The sequence below is a fragment of the Molossus molossus genome, unplaced genomic scaffold, assembly GCF_014108415.1.
Source record: "Molossus molossus isolate mMolMol1 unplaced genomic scaffold, mMolMol1.p scaffold_m16_p_2, whole genome shotgun sequence".
In the NCBI taxonomy this organism is placed as follows: Eukaryota; Metazoa; Chordata; class Mammalia; order Chiroptera; family Molossidae; genus Molossus; species Molossus molossus.
This window is the reverse complement of record NW_023425355.1, coordinates 23,209,277-23,230,064: the sequence shown is the minus strand read 5'-3', so window position 1 is coordinate 23,230,064 and position 20,788 is coordinate 23,209,277. Positions and strand designations below refer to the sequence as shown.

At 39.8% G+C, this 20,788-nt stretch overlaps 1 protein-coding gene across 1 annotated transcript in view; it reads right to left on the bottom strand.

The window, feature by feature from the left end:
* DIAPH2 (diaphanous related formin 2) overlaps positions 1-20,788 on the bottom strand; it is a 924,489-nt gene that overhangs the window by 438,555 nt on the left and 465,146 nt on the right. The window contains exon 22 of the mRNA XM_036270453.1: positions 11,733-11,862. Coding sequence (XP_036126346.1) covers positions 11,733-11,862 — 130 coding nt within the window. The remainder of the gene's footprint in view (positions 1-11,732; positions 11,863-20,788) is intronic.

The window sequence follows — 20,788 nt, the reverse complement described above, 5'->3', positions numbered from 1 at the left end:
GTGCCCTGACCGGGAATCGAACTGCTGACATCTTGGTGTATGGGTCAATGATCAACAGTGAGGCACACCGGCCGGGCTTTTTTTTTTCTTTAAATTTTTTTTTCCTTCACTGATTTTAGAGAGAGTGGAAGTGGGAGGGAGAAAGAGATAGAAACATTGATGAGAAAGAACATCGATTGCTTTCTGTTATTCTTTCCTCTTCCCTCACTCTCCCCTTTCCACCTTGACATTACTCCTCAACATCAGTCCTTTAACCTCTGGCATCAAATATGTCCCTGAGTTTTACTTCAGGAGTCAATCAAATGATAACGTGCGATGTATGAATATTCACCTTTCAACTAACGAGCTTGAATCCACGGTGAGATAAAACTGAGCAATATTCCCACGTATCCTATTTCCTGACATTGAAGCAAAGCCACAGTGATAACAATGACAGCAGTGACAGGCTCTTGGTGAAAATTTTAACTCAGGATGTGCTCGGGACGTGCTGGGATTCAATGCTATACAAGACAGCACACTACTGATAACAACTATAGAAAGATCACCCTGAATGTTTACATGGTACATAATGTGGTTGGAGGGTTCTTTTTCTGTCTTCGTTTTTTGTTGTTTTTTTTTAAATACTCGAGTGCTCTCATCTATTCTTACACTAGAAGACACTTTGATAAAATCCTTAAGTGACATATGACTTGCTGAAAAATAATTATTATTTACAATGACATCAGATCAACTCTGACAGCAAATATTTATACGGTGAATGTGATTAATTATAACTAAGCACAAGTTAAAACATGAAGACCTTTTGAATTTAAATGCAGTACCTTTCTCACTTTTCATAAGCCATTGCATATTTTAAAAATTAAATTGACTGGCCTTTATTTTATTTATTTATTTATTTATTTATTTTCTTGATTGATTTTAGAGAGGAAGGAAGAGGGGGAGAGAGAGATGGAAACATCGATGAGAGAGAACATCGATTGGCCGCCTCCTGCATGTCCCCCCCATTGGAGATCGGGCCCACAACCTGGGCATGTGCCCTGATCGGGAATCGAACCTGCGACCTCTTGGTGCATGGGTTGACGCTCAACCACTGAGCCACACTGAATGACTTGGCTTTTAAAATGCTTTGTTCAACCATACATACATTCTGCACATAGGTGACCAGCTGAACGAATGTTTACAAACTAAACACCCAGGATCCAGATCAAGAACAGAACATGAGCAGCATCTCATGAGCCCTTGCATAACCCCTCCCAGTCACTAACTCACCCCATGAATAACCATTATGATTTCTAACACCACAGATTCGTTTTAAAGAATACTGTTTTGAAGACCTGGTTTTCCACTTGTTGCGTAATGTGTAGCAAATCAAAATTAAGTATCTGCAAATGTATGTTAGTCCATTTAAGTTCCCACCATGGGGTTAAATAAAGACAGTGACAAGGATGAGGAACGTGCGATAAGTATTCACTGAGCTGAACTTACTCTACCAGTCCTGTTAGACTTTGCCCTAACAGAGGAGACAGAGGACATCATACATTATTTCAGTAAGCACCATGCCAGATGCAGCCACAAACACGGAAACCCATAGATTGTAATGCAACAGAATGCAGGATCAAACACCAAACGAAGACTTTCAAATGAATACTACGGTAGAGTAGGGAAGTAAGAGACCATGTAAAACCACAAGTCAGAGAAGTCATTATGGAGGGGTGCCATTTAAGCTGGGACTTCAAAAAGATACTTTTTTATATATGAAAAGATGGTTCAAGTTCACTAGCTATATGGGGAATTCAAATTAAAACCTGAATGAGCCCTGGACAGTTTGCGCAGTGGTTAGAGCGTTGGCCCATGGACCAAAGAGTCGTGAGTTTGATCCTGGTCAAGTGCACGTACCTTGGTTGCAGTTTGTCCCTGGTCCAAGAGAGGGTTGTGTAGGAGGCAAACAGTTGATGAGTCTCTCTCACATAAATGTTTCTCTCTCTCTCTCCTGCTCTTCCTCTGTCTCCCTTCCACTCTATCTGAACAAAAAAGTAGAAAAATATCCTCAGGTGAGGATTAAAAGAAAAAACAGAATGAGATACCATCTCACACCTGTTAGAATGGCTATCATCCACAAGACAAGAAATGACAAGTTTGGCGAGGCTGTGGCAAAAAAGAAACCTTCATGACTGCTGGTAGGAATATACATTAGTACAGTCACTATGGAAAACAGTATGGAGGCTCCCAGAGAAATTTAGAATAGAGCTACTGTATGACCTAGCAATCCCTCTTTTAGGTATCTACTCTCAAAATTAAAAAACATGCATTCATAAAGAGATATGCATATACTGCTATGTTCACTGCCGCACTATTCACGGTGGACAAAACATGGAGACAACCTAAGTGCCCTTCAGTGGATGACTGGATAAAGAAGATGTGCTACATATATGCAATGGAATACTACTCAGCCGTAGGAAAAGATGAAACACTGCCATTTACAACAACGTGGATGGATCTTGAGAATATGCAAAGTAAAATAAGCCAGACAGAAAAAAACAAGAACCATATCATTTCATTCATATGTGGGATTTAAAACAGAAAGCAACAAAACAAAACAAACAAACAAAACACCCTCATAGATGGATACCAAAGGGGAAGTGGGTGGGGGAGGTAGAAGGGAGTAAAGAAGGGGGGTCAAATATATGGTGATGGAAGGAAACTTGACTTGGGGCGGTGAATACACTATACAATATACAGATGGTGTATTATAAAATTGTACACTTGAAACTTATAAGTCAATGTCACCCCAATACATTTAATAAAAAAATTTTAAAGACACTTAGGGATCAAAAGGGCTGAGGGAAGGGGGTGGCATTTCAGTTTGGAAAAGTGCAGACGTCTCGGCTCTAAGTCAGGCAGGGCAATGGCATGAGACAGAGAAGCTATGTATACAAATGTCTAGCAGAAAAAGATCCTGCGATGCAAAAGCTAAGGTACCCTGACAAATGCCTATATAAGTCTATAAAAAATTGGTGATTCAATTATATCTTAATAAAGTTGTTTAATTTTTTTAATTATCAAAAGAAAATGGATGACTCTAGAGTGAAGGAGACTGGCAAATACCACCTTAATGAAGTGGCTCAAGTTAATGTCACCAGTAACGGAACAGATTGAAATCGTGTGCCATCAGATGGGATCTAAAGAGAATGATACAACACGACTTCTGTGATATTTCCAGATTGAAAGAGACTAAAGGGATATGAAAACTAAACATAATACTTGACACTGGACTGGATCATTCTGGACATTTTGGGGACAACTGGTAAATCTTGAATAGTAGTAATCAAATAGTAATGTGTCGGTGTTAATTTCCTAATTTGGATGGGTCTATTGTGGTTGTACAGGAACAAGTCTTTATAGGACAGGTAGGGGTGATGGAGCATCATGTCAGCAACTTATTTTTAAATGGTACATAGGGGCCCAGCTGGTATGGTTCAGTGGCTGAGCATTGACCCACGCACCAAGAGGTCGCCAGTTCGATTCCCGGTCAGGACACATGCCCAGGTTGTGGGCCCGATCCCCAGTGCGGGGCATGCAGGAGGCAGCCAATCGATGTTCTCTCTCATCAATATTTCTCTCTCTCTTCCTCTTCTCTAAAATTCAATAAAGAAAAATTAAAAAAAAAATGGTTCAGAGGGAAAAAATTCTTTATAGTATAAAAAAAACTTGTTGATTTATATTGAAACATTTTACTGAAATCCAAATGGCCATGGCCTCTGCTTCCTTTCACTGCTAACTGAAGATTAGTGTTTTCAACAGCTTCCTCTAGAAATGAAAATTAATTATGGTGTTTTTATACACTATGAATTGAAAATACTGGTTGGTAATAACTAGAGTACTAACCAGCAAGAAAACATTACTTTCTTTCCTGAGTCCTTTTGACATTTCAGGTTGAAAAGACATTTTCCGCACATATTCTGGACATCTTACTCTTTTTGCTATTTCTAAACAATTCATGGTGTTAAAACAATTGGGGTGACTTGGTGAGAGTAAGGAAGAAAGAAGTATAACAAACTGGAAAATGTATGACTTTGATTCCCTAAAACTTAATGTTCCTTTAAGTTTTATAAGGTATGTATGGTGTTGATATGATAAACAATTTTTTGCTAAATAAATTAGTCTAAGTTATTATTATTATTATTTTATCCTCACCCGAGGACATTTTTGCATTTATCTTCAGATAGAGCGGAAGGGAGAGAGGGAGGAAGAGAGAGAAACATCGATATGAGAGAGACACATCGACTGGTTGCCACCCACACAACCCAATCAGGGCCGGGGACAAACTGCAACCAAGGTACATGCCCTTAGCGGGAACCGAACCTGGGAGTCTCCGGTTAGTGGGCCGATGCTCTAACCGCTGAGCAAAACCAGCCAGGGCAGTCTAAGTTATTTTAAACAGTATGTATGAAAAAGTCCAAAAGAAGCTAAACAAACAATTGAAAATTTTTATTAAAATGATATAACAGTATGATGTGCACTCTCAGACTAATATTTTTAAAAAATATTTTTTATTTTGAGAGAGAGAGAAAGGGAGAGGGAGGGCGAGAGGAAAGGAGAGGGAAAGACAGTATCAATTTGCTGCCTCCTGCACGCCCCCTACTGGGGTTGAAGCCTGAAACCCTGGCATGTGCCCTGAGGGGGAATGGAACCCTCAACTTTTCAGTTCAGGGGATGATGCCCAACCAACTGAGCCACACCAGCCAGGGAAGACTGGTAACATTTAAGTAAGGTCAATTCTACTGGTATTCTGTCACATCAATATATTAAACTTCCAAAAAATTTGACTACAACTCAAAGTTTCAATCTGCTAGGAAATCCTACAGTTTACTACTTTCTCACATCATGGGTCCTATGAGTCACTGTATATTAAATACTCTAGAAACAGCAGGATTTTGTTCCATAACTCAAAGACTTTCCAATAAAACTAACAGCGGACAGTATGAAAGTAAATTTTCTAGGCATTAGACTAAAAGGTTGAAGTTTCAGCTGTTAGCTATCACAGTGACAGACTTGGCTACCATCAGTTCCTACGAGACTTTTAATCCTTACTGTCCACCATAAACCTTTATGGTTTGGTGGCCTCCAGAAATTCAGGTACTCGCCATTACTAACTTGACTGTTTCCAATTTTACCTTTCTCTTTGAAAGAAGTATGGACCAGGAAATATTGTTAAGTCCCGGTGTCCTCTTTATTCTAACTTATTTTTTTCTCTCCTATTTACAACAAACGAACTTTCAGATTGCTATTCTCTTGGTGAACTTCCCACAATATCTTTTTTTTTTTTTTTATCCTCACCCGAGGACATTTTTCCATATTTTGTTCAGGTAGAGTGGGAGGGAGAGAGAGGAACAGAGAGAGAGAAACATCGATGTGAAAGGGACACATCGAGTGGCTGCCACCCGCACAACCGACCAGGGCCGGGGACAAACTGCAACCGAGGTACGTGCCCTTAGCGGGAACCGAACCCGGGTCTCTCAGGACCGCAGGCCGACGCTCTAACCGCTGAGCCAAACCGGCCAGGGCCCACAATATCTTATTTGGAAATATGCCTGCTGTACTCAAATGATATATAGTGATTCCCCTTAATACACATTTACTGAGCATTTACTTCTCCCTGACATACTGTGCTACAACTGAGACCTCAGAGACAAATGGGGCATATTTTTTGTCACTGAGGAACTCAATCTAGGAGGTACACAGAGAAGCAAACAATGAAATAAAAAAAATGCAAATATGGTCTGTGCTATATTACTAATAAGGCTAACATGCTGTGACGGAAAGAAATGGGGCGAGAGAGACTGGACCACTACACAGAGGAAGCAGAATTAACGCTCCACTAAGCCTTTCATTTGGTCAGCATTTACTTTCTTTATGTTTTCCAAGATGTGAGTATTAATTCTCTCTTGTATAATCCAGACCACAAGGGAAGCCAAAGTGGAGCCGAAATGTACGGAATATTTCAATTCCAGACAAGATCTGCAAACTTGCATTGACTCTCCACCGGTTGTATGTATGATTCCTTCATCATTCTGGGCCTCAGTTTCTTCAACTGTAAAACGATGGACTTGGACTAAATGCCATCTTGGGTCCCTTTTAGCAAGGATTCGATGATCTCTACAATTTCTGTCAGCTCTGGAGTTTCAGAAAAAGTTGTTTTGGACTTTATCATTCCTCTACCTTTTGGAGTCTGCTATTATATTACTTTTTTCTTTATTTCATAGATTTTTTTCCCCTTACAGTATGTCCTGTAATTTGAACTTTTAGCATTATTGATCCTATGAATAGGCAGAGTGGATAAACAGGTAATCAGAGTTACTTACTATGACATGAAAAGATGGAAGATATCAAAAGATATAGATGGTCATTAAAATTTATAATAATTGATTTAATTCAAAAGAAATTAACACTGTGCATATGCAACTTAACCAGCTTTTATTTTGTAGGATGGCACTAATTTAACTGAAGTAAAACCCATTTTGGATTTATGCAAAACCTTAGGATTAATGGTACCTTCAAATACATTAATATAATTTTTCCCTGTTGAGTAGAATAGTTTTAATTAAACTTTACTAACCCCTTTGGTTTAATCCCTGGAGCCCACCTATAAAACACTAGAGGTTTTAAATCAAACCATAAAAATATTCAAAGCTGAATGTTAAAGTGATAGCCACGGGGGGCGGGGTAACAATAAAGGATTTATAAAATATGTCTAGTAAGCTAGCAATGTTTTATGCAAGATATATCTGTATATCTATCATACACAATTATATACACAAGTATATGTAATCTTAAAAATTAACCATTGGGGAAAAGGCGATTGTGGTTTTCAAAAATATTTTCACTATTTAAAAGCATCGGGGTCTCTATAGCAACCACAGTTTTTTCTCTCTAAAGACTCATTGGTATGTCAAACATGAATGAGAGGACCTGCAAATTTATAATTTAACCCAGAATAAAATGACCAGAGCAAGATCATTTTATTAATTACACTGTTAATAAAATTACATAGTACTGTTTGATTCTGAACTTCATAAGGACTATGAAAGTATCTGCTTAGAAGAAAATTAGGCATTCTCCTCCCTTACCCAGCCTGCTTTGTCTCCCTCCTTCCTGAAATAATAAGTATATAGATAAATATACAAGTGACACCAAACCAAAACAAAATCACTGTATAATTCTTCAGTCGGTGTTTCATAAATTTTTCCCACCCAAGTACCTCTAATGGAAGAGAAGATTGAACACGTACCCCTAGGGATCGACTGCTAGTTTGAAATTTCTTTGAAGTCATCTGTTTTATTTAAAAAATTCATGTGGATTTTGCATTCTACTCCATCATATGTATCTGTTTTAATGTAAAAATGATGTGTTTTCTGCCAATATCTTTGAATTGCAGAGCTCTGGGAAAACAGGCTAAGTTTCTACCACAAATAACATCTTCCATGGACCTCACATATTTCCTGTATCCAGTTTTCCTTTTACCTCACTGTCATTTTTTTTTTCTTTGTCAGTTAATTTGAGGCCTATGACTTCAGGACTGTCTTGCAATAAATGTGCTCTTTGCTATATCAGACAGAAAAGATCCTTACCCTATCAAAATAAGAACTCAGGTTCTAATAATCCAAACACATAGAAAAAAGGTTTCAGTGGTCATACAATTGTTCTTTGCATAAGAGTTACATAATTAAATCATTAACTAAATTAGCCTCATCTTATCTCTATTCCTTCAGCTTAAAAAATGTTACTGTTTTTGATTTTGCTTGTGAAGGTGACCATCACAAATAAAATGAATTATATTGTATTGATCTCTTTTTAGTTCTGCTGGTATGAGTTACACAATTAAATCATTAACTAAATTGGTTTCATCTTATCTATATCTCTTTAGCTTACAAAATTAGTTTTTGGTTTTGTTTGTGAAGGTGACCATTTCACAAATAAAATGAATTATATTGTGTTGATCTCCTTTTATTTTTGCTGGTGGACTGTGAATATATATGCTACACACAGTCCTGAGGGTGACAGAACGAGATTCCAACAGGACTGAAATGTACATTAAGCAAACAAGACAAGTTAGACTCAAATACCAGGAAAATGTATTTAACTATAAATAAAAGGAAACTGGCTTGATCTTTTAACATGTTTTGTTTTTCCTGCAGACTAAATTCAAAAGTATTTTCTCCTAAGGCTTTAGTAGCAAAATATTAGGAAAGAGAGAAAAAAGAAAAGGAATAGATTCTGAACAGTAATATGACAAATGATAGTCAGTTGTCTTAGAGGACAGGGCAGGTGAGATTTCCTGGCATGAGATGCAGCATGAAATCGAACACAGAGAAAGGAATAAAAACGCCTCAAGAGAAAATGTGTCTGGGCACACAGAAATGAAAACTGGGAGGAAATGAAAGAGGGATGCAAGCCGGCAGAATGTGCTTACGAACTTTCTGAGTTGAGAACTCGGAGTCAGAATTTCATAGGGAAAAAATAAGAACGAGCAGAAATAACTTGAGAATGGGGATTGCTGTGCCCCAAACAGTGAGATCGGAAGAGGATTTCTGGCAACAGTCTTTTGAATACACCAGCAGGGAGAATACACAAAGGCAGAAATAATCAAAATACAACACAGAGATTTTGCTCTTCAAATGGATTGGGAGGAAGAAGTTGGTTATATTGTAACAGAAAAATATGAAAGGATTTACCAAAAGCCCAGACACAAGAAATAAACAAATAGAACTGAATGTGCTCCATACTTAGCTAAGACTGGAGGAAGTATAGGTACCCTTATGGTTATGATTATTTCCTTCTAAAAAGGCAATAGCAATGGCTATAATATTTAGAGTAGTATATCAATTACTACCACTACTACTACTACCACCACCAATAATAATAATAATAATAAAGATATCCCTGGTTGATTTGGCTCAGCAGTTGGAGTGTCAGCCTGCAAACCAGAGGGTCACGGGTTTGATTCCCGGTCACGGGCACGTACCTGGTTGCAGGTTCAATCCCCGGTCCCAATTGGGGTCATGTGGGAGGCAACCACTGAATGTGTGTCTCCCACACTGATGATTCTCTCTCTCCCTCCCTCCTTCCACTCTCCCTCTTCTTCCCTCTCTTCTACTCTATCTAAAAATCAATAGGAAAATATCCTTCATGGAGGATTAACCAAAATAAAATAATAATGATAATGATGATAATAATAATAATGATAGCAGTATAGCAACAACTGAATATTTACTAAGTGCCAAGCTTTTTACTACATACCTTGAAAATGTTAATTCATTTTATCTTATTGTTACTATCATTTCCATTTTACAGATGAGGAAACAAAAACTTGAAAGTTGAAATTACTAGTTCAAGGCTACAGAAGTGGTAAGTATTAGAGCTGGGATTAGAATTTTATAAAATCTGACTCAAAAGGCTGTGCACTTCATCAACAGCAGTGGTGGCTGGCAGTGTGTATGATCTGACCGAGCTACAGACATAGCTATAGGTATAGACAAACAAGCATTTAGACTTAAAAATCAAAGCTGATAAAAACTTCATTCTAGATTTCATTAGAATTGTTCCAGCTTATTTTGGCTAAAGATGTGTTTACCAGATATATACATGTAAATTATCCTTAATGTAAGATTTAAAAGTCACCATTGTATTTCTATTTTTTATCCTTACCCAAAGATATTTTTCTGTTTATCATCAGATAGAGTGGGAGGGAGGGAGGGAGAGAGAGAGAGAAACATCAATGTGAGAGAGACACATCAACTGGTTGCCTCCTGCATCACCCTGACCAGGGCCACAGACCGAACTGCAACCGAGGTACATGCCCTTGGCCGGAATCCAACCTGCAACTCTTTGGTCTGTGAGCCGACGCTCTAACCACTGAACCATATCGGCCAGGGCTCAAAGGTGTGTTTTTAAATTCAAGGACCAAGATATAGAAATTCTTTAAAAAAGCAATTGCCAGAAAGTTACTATTAGAGTCGTACTGAGTACAAGTTTCCATTATACTATTAAATTTATTTTATAAAAAAGAAAGCAAATAAATAGTACTATGGAGTCATAATTTGTCTCCTAGTGTTATTTTGGTCCTTGGACCACAAAATGCAACACATTGGATTAAATTAAGAAATATGTTGAGGATTTGATCGACAATACCAGACCAGCAGAGATGACCGCTAGACAATATTACACAAAAAAATATTTTGAGCTTTGTGGACACATTTTCCCCTTCAAAGGACACTAACTGCTTTATATGGATTATAATAAGTGGGAAATGTATATGCTTTTGAGTCCTTACTGAAAGTCTTCAGAGTTATAGAGAGATGTGTTTAATGCAGTGCAATTTCAAATATAAGATTTATGACTCACTTACAGGGGACAATGTACTTTTCCACATATATAATCTCCCCTTCATATGTTTCCTCAATCCTCCTCTCTTTCCTTTTTCAACTTCTTACCAGAGTAGACAATACTCACTAACCGACAGAGCTAATTAGCTCAAATAACAATCTGAGAAACATTTCTGTGCTCCTGCTCCTGTTGCTCCCCATTCTAGGTCTTTTTAATAAATAATAATAATTTTCCTTTATTGACTTTAGAGAGGAAGGAAGAAGGAGAGAGAGAAACATTGATAAGAGGGAACATGGATTGGCCGCCTCCTGCACACCCCCCACTGGGGATCGGGCCCACAACCTGGGCATGTGCCCTGACCGGGAATCGAACCAGCGACCTCTTGGTGCGTGGGTTGACGGTCAACCACTGAGCCACACCGGCCGGGCCCCATTCTAGTTCTTCAGTGATGCCCCTGCTGCCTACCACATTGAGACCGGCCTGCTCAGAATGACACTGACATTTCTGAAATGCCACCTTAACTCTCCAACCTCATCCGTCCTGCCACTGGGCCTTGCTCCGACGGTGTGCCCTCTGGAACGCATGCGCTTTTCATGTCTGTAAAACTCTTGTCCCCAGGCCTCAGTCTTCTGGCCTTGTCCATGAAAGCCTTCTCTTATCTACCCATTCAAAACTCCTTTCTCTCTCATCTAAACGACAGTACATTGCCTTTTCTTGTAGCACTTTTCATATTCATCTTTGTTTTAGAAAATATCTTTATCTATGTCTTTTCTTACCGCCTAGATTTTTTTTTAATGTTTCATTGATTTTTTTGAGAGAGAGAAACATCGATTGGCCGCCTCCTGCACGCCCCCTACTGGGGATCGAGCCTGCAACACGAGCATGTGCCCTGGCCAGGAATCGAACTGGGACCTCTCAGTCCATGGGACAATGATGCTCAATCCACTGAGCCACACCAGCTGGGCATTACCTCCTAGATTTTAAACACACTCAAAGCAAGAAATGTCTCACAATCCTTTGCTATCACCAAAAGCCCCACAGGTAAGGCTCCTTTGCAAACAATATACACTCCAGTGTTTATGAAATGTGCGAACAAACATACTATCTGATCAGAGATATGAAGGCTGCAGTACCCTAGCAGTGTTCCAAACGAAGTCAGTGAAAAGCAGGTCATTAAAACACACGATGTTGTCAAATACAGGCTAACAGAAACTACCTGCCTGTTTTTCTCTTATCAGTAAAGAAACGGAAAAATATATACGATTCATGTTCATAGATTATTTAATCCTACCGTTTAAAATGCAATACTTGAGCAAGGAACAGTCTCAATGCATTTATAAATCACTTACCTTTGCTTGCACTTTCTATATGTTCCAGTTCTTCCGGGAATTTCAGGATATCTCGGTATTTCTCCTCACATATTTCCGCAATAAAATGCAAGAGGGTTGTTTTTTGATCTGTTGATTTAGTATCTCTGATCTGGAATGAAATAACAAAAATTAAAGTGTTTTTTGTAACATAAATATAGACTTTCTTTTCTTTTTTTTAATCCTCGCCCGAGGACATTTTTGTTCAGATAGACTGGGAGGGAGAGGGGAGAGAGAGAGAGAGAGAGAGAAACATCCATGTGAGAGGGACACACTGACTGGTTGCCTCGCACATGACCCTGACCAGGACCAGGGACAAGCCTCAACCAAGGTACGTGCCCTTGACCAGAATCGAACCCGCAACTCATTGTTCCGTGGGCCGACGCTTTAACCGCTAAGCCAAACCGGCCAGGGCGACTTTTTTTTTCTTAAGTAAGTGGAATGAATAAACTCAATTCATCATCAATAAAAATAGTTTGGGGTGGGTCCCACTGGGGTCTAGTAACAATGCCCTGGATTTGAAAATGAGCTCCACATGTTAAAAGCAAGAATGATGAAAAAAACCAAAAACTGTGAAAAATTAAACTTGAATCTGTATAATTAAAAATGTCTCAATTATTACGGCAAAATGAACGATTCTTTCCATGAGAAAACAACTTCCACTTAAATGTTGATAATAGCAGCCCAAGTTAATGTGTGCTTACGTTATCAGCATTCTGTTCTTTGCTTTATCCCAGAAATATATTCTTGAAAGCTGGATTCGTTTGCAAGGTTATATTTATTTCTCGCTATCATTGATGCAAATTAATGTAAAAGAGTAAACACATTTTCCCCTCCTTTACTGCATGGGCCATCAAAAAAGAGTAACTGACAACTTCTTATGCAGATTTATAAACAGAATCTGAGCACGCAATCATGATAATATGACAAAGTTTATTTGTCTGCTTACATATTATATTTCCTTTACAGAGACACTAGAAAAGAGATGCTACAGTTGGAATGATAAAAATCTTTAAAGTGTAGGACACAAAAAAATCTATGATGAGAATCTAAGTGTTTTTCTCAATATAACTCTGTAAGCTGCAAATGAAATCGAGGATTTGGTGAAAAACAAAGGATAAATATGGTATAAAGTATCAAGTTTTCTCATTCTATTGGATGTTTTAATTCTATAATCCTTAGATGATGGGTTCGTCTACTGAAGTTCATACTGATTCGGGGTTTTTAGCTTTAAGGATTACTCTGTTTAGAATAAATGAATATTCTTCACAAACAGATTTATGAAAAGGCTATGGAGGATATTTGGGTAATTACAGAGTAATTCAATCTTACTGTTTTAGTGACTCAGACCAAAAAAAAAAAAAAAACCAACCAACTGCATTTAATCAATCAGGCCCATACTGAATCTCTTCTGTGGTATAGCTGTTTCCAGCGCAATGATATGAAAAACATAAAAGAAATTTTAGTCTCGAGGCTCAAAAGAAACAGCTACAGGAGGTATGATGTTGAAAGTTCAAGTGGCCACAATGATTTATTTCTTCTAAAATTTCTGGGATTACCTCATCCCACACAGGTAAAATATTTAAAACTTGGCATTGTTGTTATGATCAACCTAACACTTTAAAGTACTGCACACCTGAAACGACAGGACTCAAGGGAAGGCTGAAGAACAAAAAGCACCCAGAACCTCAAGGGCAATTTGTCTTTAAGTCTGGCGGCTGTAGAGGAATCAATGGGAGGCTCACTCTCCTAAAGAGAGGTCTTTACCTGGGATTAAGGCGTTACGTGTTCACAAAGTATTGTTTTCAGAGTATGCTGGATATTCCAAATAATAAGAAAATTAACATTTCCTTTTTGTTTTTAAGTACAAATTGCCTAAAGTCCTAAATCCTAAAAACGTCAAGTGCATAAGGAAAATGAAGGTACATCTTCCGAAGGGAAAGGAAATTGATCTGTTTTTCTATGAATTTTGTGACGACAAATACACACACACACACACACACACACAACAACAACAACAACATAAACCCATCTAATTTTTCAGGATACCAAATTGTATAACTATATTATAATTTTTTAAATGCACATGGCCATTTTTTAAAATGCACTTGGAAGTAAAACAAAAATGAAAAACCAACACTGTGCTCATCTGTCAAGTTTATGGGTGATTTAGAACTTCAGCTGTGAACACGCATACTTATAAGTGCTTAATTCTCAACAACTTTTTAATTGATAACCACTTCTTCAAAAGCAGGTCCATTAATTTAATTTCGGTCAAGAAGTTTAGTAGAATCAATGGCGATATTTTAAAAAGATAAATAAAGCATCACATTCAGTTAAACAAATATCTTAGTATTTTTGACAAAACCAGAAAACGTTGTAGACATAGTATGCATGTACTTTTTAATTTTAATTTTATTTTATTCATCCTCGTCTGAGAATATGTTTTACTGATTTTAGAGAGAGGGGAAGGGTGAAGGACAGAGAAACATCAATGTATGAGAGAAACATTGATCAGTTGCCTCCCATACACACCCCACCAGGGATCGAACCCATAATCTAGGCTGTGCCCGGACTAGGAATTGACCCGGCCACCTTTCGGGACACGGAACTATGCTCCAACCAACTGAGCCACACCGGCCAGGGCTGCAAGTACATTTTTAGAATTGTAATATTTCCTTCAAAGCACGGGCAAACATTGCCAAATGCCTGTCTTATCAAGCTAAGAAATACCTTAGTTGCTATAGGAGACAAACTGCTAAACCTGTATTGCAATATTTATTTGTTCAATAACCTCAGACAGAGAGTCTACTTTAAGGTTTCAAACTGGAAAGGAATAATCATGACAAATATGTGGTCTTGTTTATTTTTCTCTATGTATATGACCCTTGGACCAAACATTTTAAAATAAAATTTTAATATTAAAATAGAAGGGGAGCCCTGGCCCGTTTGGCTCAGCAGTTAAGCATTGGCCCGCTGACCAAAGAGTTTCGGGTTTGATTCCTGGACAAGGGCGCGTACCTGGGTTGCAGGTTTGATCCCCAGCCCTGGTCTGTGTGAGAAGCAACCAATGACGTGCCCCTCTTATATAGATGTGTCTCTCTCTCTCGTTCTCCCCCTTCCTCCCTCTCTCTCACTCCCTCTAAAAAGCAATGGAAAGATATTCTCAGGGGAGGATTAAAAAATAAACAAACAAACAAAAATGCAATCTAAGGAGAAAGAATTTTTACTGATTAAAATATATTTTCTGCCCTGGCCGGTTTGGCTCAGCGGTTAGAGCGCCCGCCTGCAGTCCGGAGAGACCCGGGTTCGGTTCCCGCTAAGGGCACGTACCTCGGTTGCAGTTTGTCCCCGGCCCTGGTTGGTCGTGCGGGTGGCAGCCACTCGATGTGTCCCTTTCACATCGATGTTTCCCTCTCTCTCTCTCTCCCTCCCACTCTGTCTGTACAAAAATGGAAAAATGTCCTCGGGTGAGGATAAAAAAAATAAAATAAAATATATTTTCCCACGAATACAGCATTCCCACAGCAGCCGCAGTCTCTCAGGACCCATGGTGGTGTTGTTCAATGTCAGCACAGAAGGCAACAAAGAACCTTCCCCCTCATCAGTTCTCACGGCTAATGGCATTTATCCAATAATTTGCTCTTCCAAGTGCACTAGTCAGACATACACATCTCTTGGGGTTGTATAAAAGTAACCTAGTCTGAGTTTGTACACAGTTACTTCCAAAGTATTTGGGTTAGTTTATTATGAAATAACACCGATTTCCACTTGATATCTGGTTAACTACGAATTAGGTTAATTTTATATTGACATCAAATATTCCAATAATAGTTGTCCCATTGCCTGAGTCTCGGTGGTGACTATACGCATTTCTTTTGTTTTATTTTTTCCTTTGTTTATTTTAGAGAGAGAGGAAGGGAGAGGGAGAGAGAGATAGAAACATCAATGAGAGAGAACATCGATTGGCCGCCTCCTGCATGCCCCCCACTGGGGATCGGGCCCACAACCTGGGCATGTGCCCTGACCGGGAATCGAACCGGCGACCTCTTGGTGCATGGGTCGACGCTCAACCACTGAGCCACACCGGTTAGATGACTATTTGCATTTCAAGGTTTGCTACAGTCAGGAGCCAAGCGCCTTTCTGCCTCCCTGCCCGTGCTCTCTCTCCCTCTCACCAGCCACCGAGAGGCAGGGGTGTAAGGGACACAGGACTTCTCTTTACAAGGTGTCACCCTCCGATCATCTCTCTTGTATATATTTCCAAACAATAAAAACACAAACAGCAGTTCCAGACATCGGAAACCTCTGAAAAAGTTCACAACATTTCAGAGTATTTTAACGAGCTGAGTTACCAATGAGTGATAACAATAAAAGTAAGATGGAGTAGTTCACTACCTTCACTGATAAAGTGCCATCAGTTAATAAACCATGTAGCGATTTTAATTGTAATCATCTGACCAATAAATGTTACACATAAAGATTAATAACTGAATTTATACTAACTGTATCTACCTAATCTTTAATAACTTCCTGAAATGGTACATGAATACAAAATAGCTTTAACAGAACACCTATTTCTATGGCCAATTCTGAGCATTTCTCTTTTTTTAAAATAAACACGAGGGCTATATTATGAAAGATAATATTTATATTTGACATGTTCAACACATTTCCAAAACTTCAGTTAGGTAGGGAGCAGAATATTTAAGCAACTAATTGCCATGTAATATATATATATATCTTTTTTTATTTTAAAAACTCCCATTCAAGCCTGAAAATGTGAGGACTTTGCCCTGTCTCTGAAATCAGGGGATTGAGCACGCAGAAGCCAGCACACAGCCAGAGAGCCCGAGAAAACAACATTTTAATCATCTACGTCAGTCACACTCAATCTTTCTGTGAAGGACCCCTTCTGTAGGTAATTTTTCCTTCTGCTGAGCTTTAAACCTATTTCTGGCCTCAGTGGGAACCAAAAGGAACTGGCCACTGTCCTCTGTACAACCACCTCGCATAGAGGGCAAGTTCCCTTTTCGTGTGTCCTGCTTTCTATACCGGCGATTTGCGCCTTTCTCATCTCGTGGCACAGTAACTACTAAAATTCTGCGGCACACCAAAGAATATTATCTTTTCTGCCGATGTAATGAAAAGAATAGGTATAATTTCGATTCGTTCACACTGGATGGTTATTGCCGTGCTGGCTGTTGTCATGTCTTGATTTAACAGTCTAAGGGAAAAGAGGACAGTGTCCCTGACGAAATAGTCAGATACCGCCTGTTTTCAAATTCCTGCGGCACACCAATTAAAAACCGCTTCTCCAAACCCAACAATTTCCAAACCCATGCAACTTCTCCACACAGATGTCAGGATTCAAACGTTTCGTTTTGTCAGGATAAAAGGAAACATTTTATTATCATTTGTATCATGAACTAATTTTAATGATAATATTTTTCATTATAAATTAATTATAATGTATATATCATGGAATATATTTGAATGGAATATTTTACGTTACATATCCATATATTTAAGCATGGAATATATTGTAGAAGGCATATGTGATTGGACTAATTGGAATCCATTCAAAGTATCCAGGGCACAGGCTCCCGTCCTCTACTGAAAAAGGACAGGGATTTTCCGGTTCTGCTTAAAAAGGTCCTTTGCAAGCTGGTCCTTGCCCAGCTTTCTAACCTGTCCCTGCTGCATACCCTTCCCTTCAGTCTGGTCACAGTAGCTCGGACACACCATGCAGTGTCATAACACTGTGCTTTTCCGCATCTTGTTCTCTTTGTAGATTCCCCTTCCTTCTCCCTCCTTTTTTTTTTCTATCTGCCAGGTGAATACTTGGTCATATTTCTTAGATTTTAGAGAGAGAGAAAGGGAGAGGGAGAGATAGAAACATCGATGAGAGAGAACATCAACTGGCCGCCTCCTGCATGCCCCCCACTGGGGATCGGGCCCACAACCTGGGCATGTGTCCTGACCGGGAATCGATCCAGTGACCTCTTGGTGCATAGGTCCAGGCTTAACCACTGAGCAATACTGGCTGAGCGAGAGCTCATCTTTTAAACACAAGTGGTACCTACATGGAGCTAATGTATAAGAAGGTGGTCATGGCCGTTCCATGGTCTCTGCTTCATTTTATCCTATGTGAGTTAACCTAGTTATGCTTTATAACACATCCAAATGACCATGTCACTCTCTTGCTTCAAAAAATCCACTGGTTCTCTGCAACTTACATAAATGAAGTTCAAATTCTAATTTTAGAATAGTTATGAGCACAGATTTTGGATTGACAGAACTGGGATTGAACCTTGATTCTAACATTCACTCATTGTGCGACCTTGGGCAAGTTACTTAAACACTCTATATGTCTCAGTTTACTCATCTATAAAATGGGCATTAAATACTTATGCTCACAGACTTGTACAATTGAATAAGGAAATGTATCATCATGACCATATCATTATCCAGATGAGACGTGATGGGAGCCTGCTTCAGCTTCCCATCCTCACACACAGTAAGTTATTAGCATAACCTCAAAGTCCCTCTGTGCTCCTGGCCCCTGTTGCCACCACGATGACATCTCTAGCTGTAGCTATTATCCCTCACCACCCCTTCAGCCATGCCGGCTTCCTAGCGGCCGCCCCTTGAAATCACCAGGCATGCGCCTCACTCAGCCTTTCTGAGTGCTCCTGCTCTGCTTGGAAGGTTTCGCTTGTACTCACCTACACCCTTGCTTTCTGTCAAGATCTATTCTTAAACACCACTTTCTCATCATGGTCTTTCCTAGCCACTCGATGTAAAATTGCAATCCAATCTCTTAACACCTCTTACCTCCTCCCTCTTTTAGCTTTCTTCATAGCAATTATCTCAAATATACTATACACTTCATTTACTTATTGAAGATCTCTTTCTGCTAGAATGTCAGCTACACAAGTATAGGGTTTGGTTTGATTTTGTCTTCTCTGCTCACTTTTATATACCCAGCATGCAGAAAAATGGCTGGCACAGCCTGGCCGGTGTGGCTCAGTGGTTGAGCGTCGACCCATGCACCAAGAGGTCGCCAGTTCGATTCCCGGTCAGGGCACATGCCCAGGTTGTGGGCCAGATGCCCAGTGAGGGGCGTGCAGGAGGCAGCCAATTGAAGTTCTCTCTCATTGATGTTTCTATCTCTCTCTCCCTCTCCCTTCTTTTCTCTCCAAAAATCAATAAAGAAAAAAAATTCATAATCAGCCCTTAATACCTTAATACATATTTGTTGCATGCACAAATGGGTAAAGATTGCTCTCCATTTGCTTATTTTCTTCCTCACCTCAGATGCCCTTTCTTACTTCATCAGGTGGTAGTACCCTACTCCTCCTTTAAGGGGGAGGGGACTAACATTTGCTATCTCTCTATCATGTGCCTATGGGCCAGGCACTTTTAAATTTTAAAATTGATATTAGAGAGAGAGGGGAAGGGGGAGGGAGAGATAGAAACATGGATGAGAGAGAACATTGATTGGCCGCCTCCTGCATGCCCCCCACTGGGGATCGGGCCCACAACCTGGGCATGTGCCCTGACCGGGAATCGAACTGGCGACCTCTTGGTGCATGGGTCGACGCTCAACCACTGAGCCACACTGGCCGCGCATGGGCCAGGCACTTTCATTAGTGCTTTATATGCATCCCCCCTTTTTTAAAATTCTCAAAACAATTCAAGGAGTTAGTTATGAATATGCCCATTTTACAGCTAAGGGGATTGGGGTACCTAGGTGGAATAGTTAACCAGAGTTGGTGCCAGAACACAGCCTGTTAACTTAGGTACGCTGGGTGTTTAACAGATAATGGACTGAATTAAATGCCATGGCCGATGAAGAAGGTGTGTGAAGTGGGGAAGGGGTTTAGAGCGGTGCTACTGAGCCTTTCTCAAGCTCCCTGAACAGAATGAATCCATTCTGACTGTGTTTTCCCACGGTGATGGATATACGCTCCAGTTACAGCATTCGCCTCACAATACGTAATTGTGTTTACACAATCAGTCTCACCTTCCAGATTGGGAACTCCTTAAAAATGAGAACTGTATCAATTTCTGGTCAGTCAATGTCCATTAAATGAGTAAATGTACGAAAGAGGTCAAAGATGATTAGGACCAATTTGATGACGAGAGAAATTTCCAGTGACCTCCGAGCACAGCTTTAATCCAGGGCTGGGGTGCAAAATGCAAGAGAACGGATAGCCAGGAAGAGGAGGTAACGCGTAAGTTAATTTACCTAAAATCCTGACTGTGGACAATAACTAGGTAATACTTAGAGGGGGCAGCAGAGCCAACAGCTGGAAAGTAGTGAGGCTAGTGACAAAAGTTACTCTCATTATTTCTACTGAATAAGTTCGGCATAATGAAGCCTGGGGGGTGAAGCAGTGGGAACTGAGAGTTACAAATCACGGGGAAGGGGCCTGCATGGGCCGGGGCGACCTCACTGCTTCTCACACCATGGTCCGTGAGCCGGCAGTATCATAGCACCTGAGACCTTGCTGGAATTGCACATTTTGGGGCCGAATATTAAATCAGAAACTCTGTGGGTAGTGTCCCTGAACCCGTGTTGTTTTGTTTATTTCCCTTTTTATTTTTATTTTTTAATTAATTTATTTTTGTTACAGATGTTTCTCCTTTTTATCTCTATTGACACCCTCCTCCCCATCCCCCTGCCCCGACCCTGGCTTTGTTGTCCGTGTCCATCGGTTATGCGTACATGCATGTAAGTTCTGTGGTTTATCTTTTCCCATCCCCCACTACCCCCCCTCCTCTAAGGGTTGTCAATCTGTACCCTACGTCCACGTCTCTGGGTCTACCCTGTTCCTCAGACTGTTATGTTCATTATGTTCATGAACCTGTGTTTCAACATACTGGAAAAAAATATTCTGGTATCACCTCGAGTGATTCTGATGCATCCCAAATTTTGAGAACCACTGGACTTCCCTGAGGGACATTTCCAGGCAAGAAGATGCTCCGCAACTTCCCACAGCTTGCCCGGGCCCTCTCTTAATTCCTTTTAC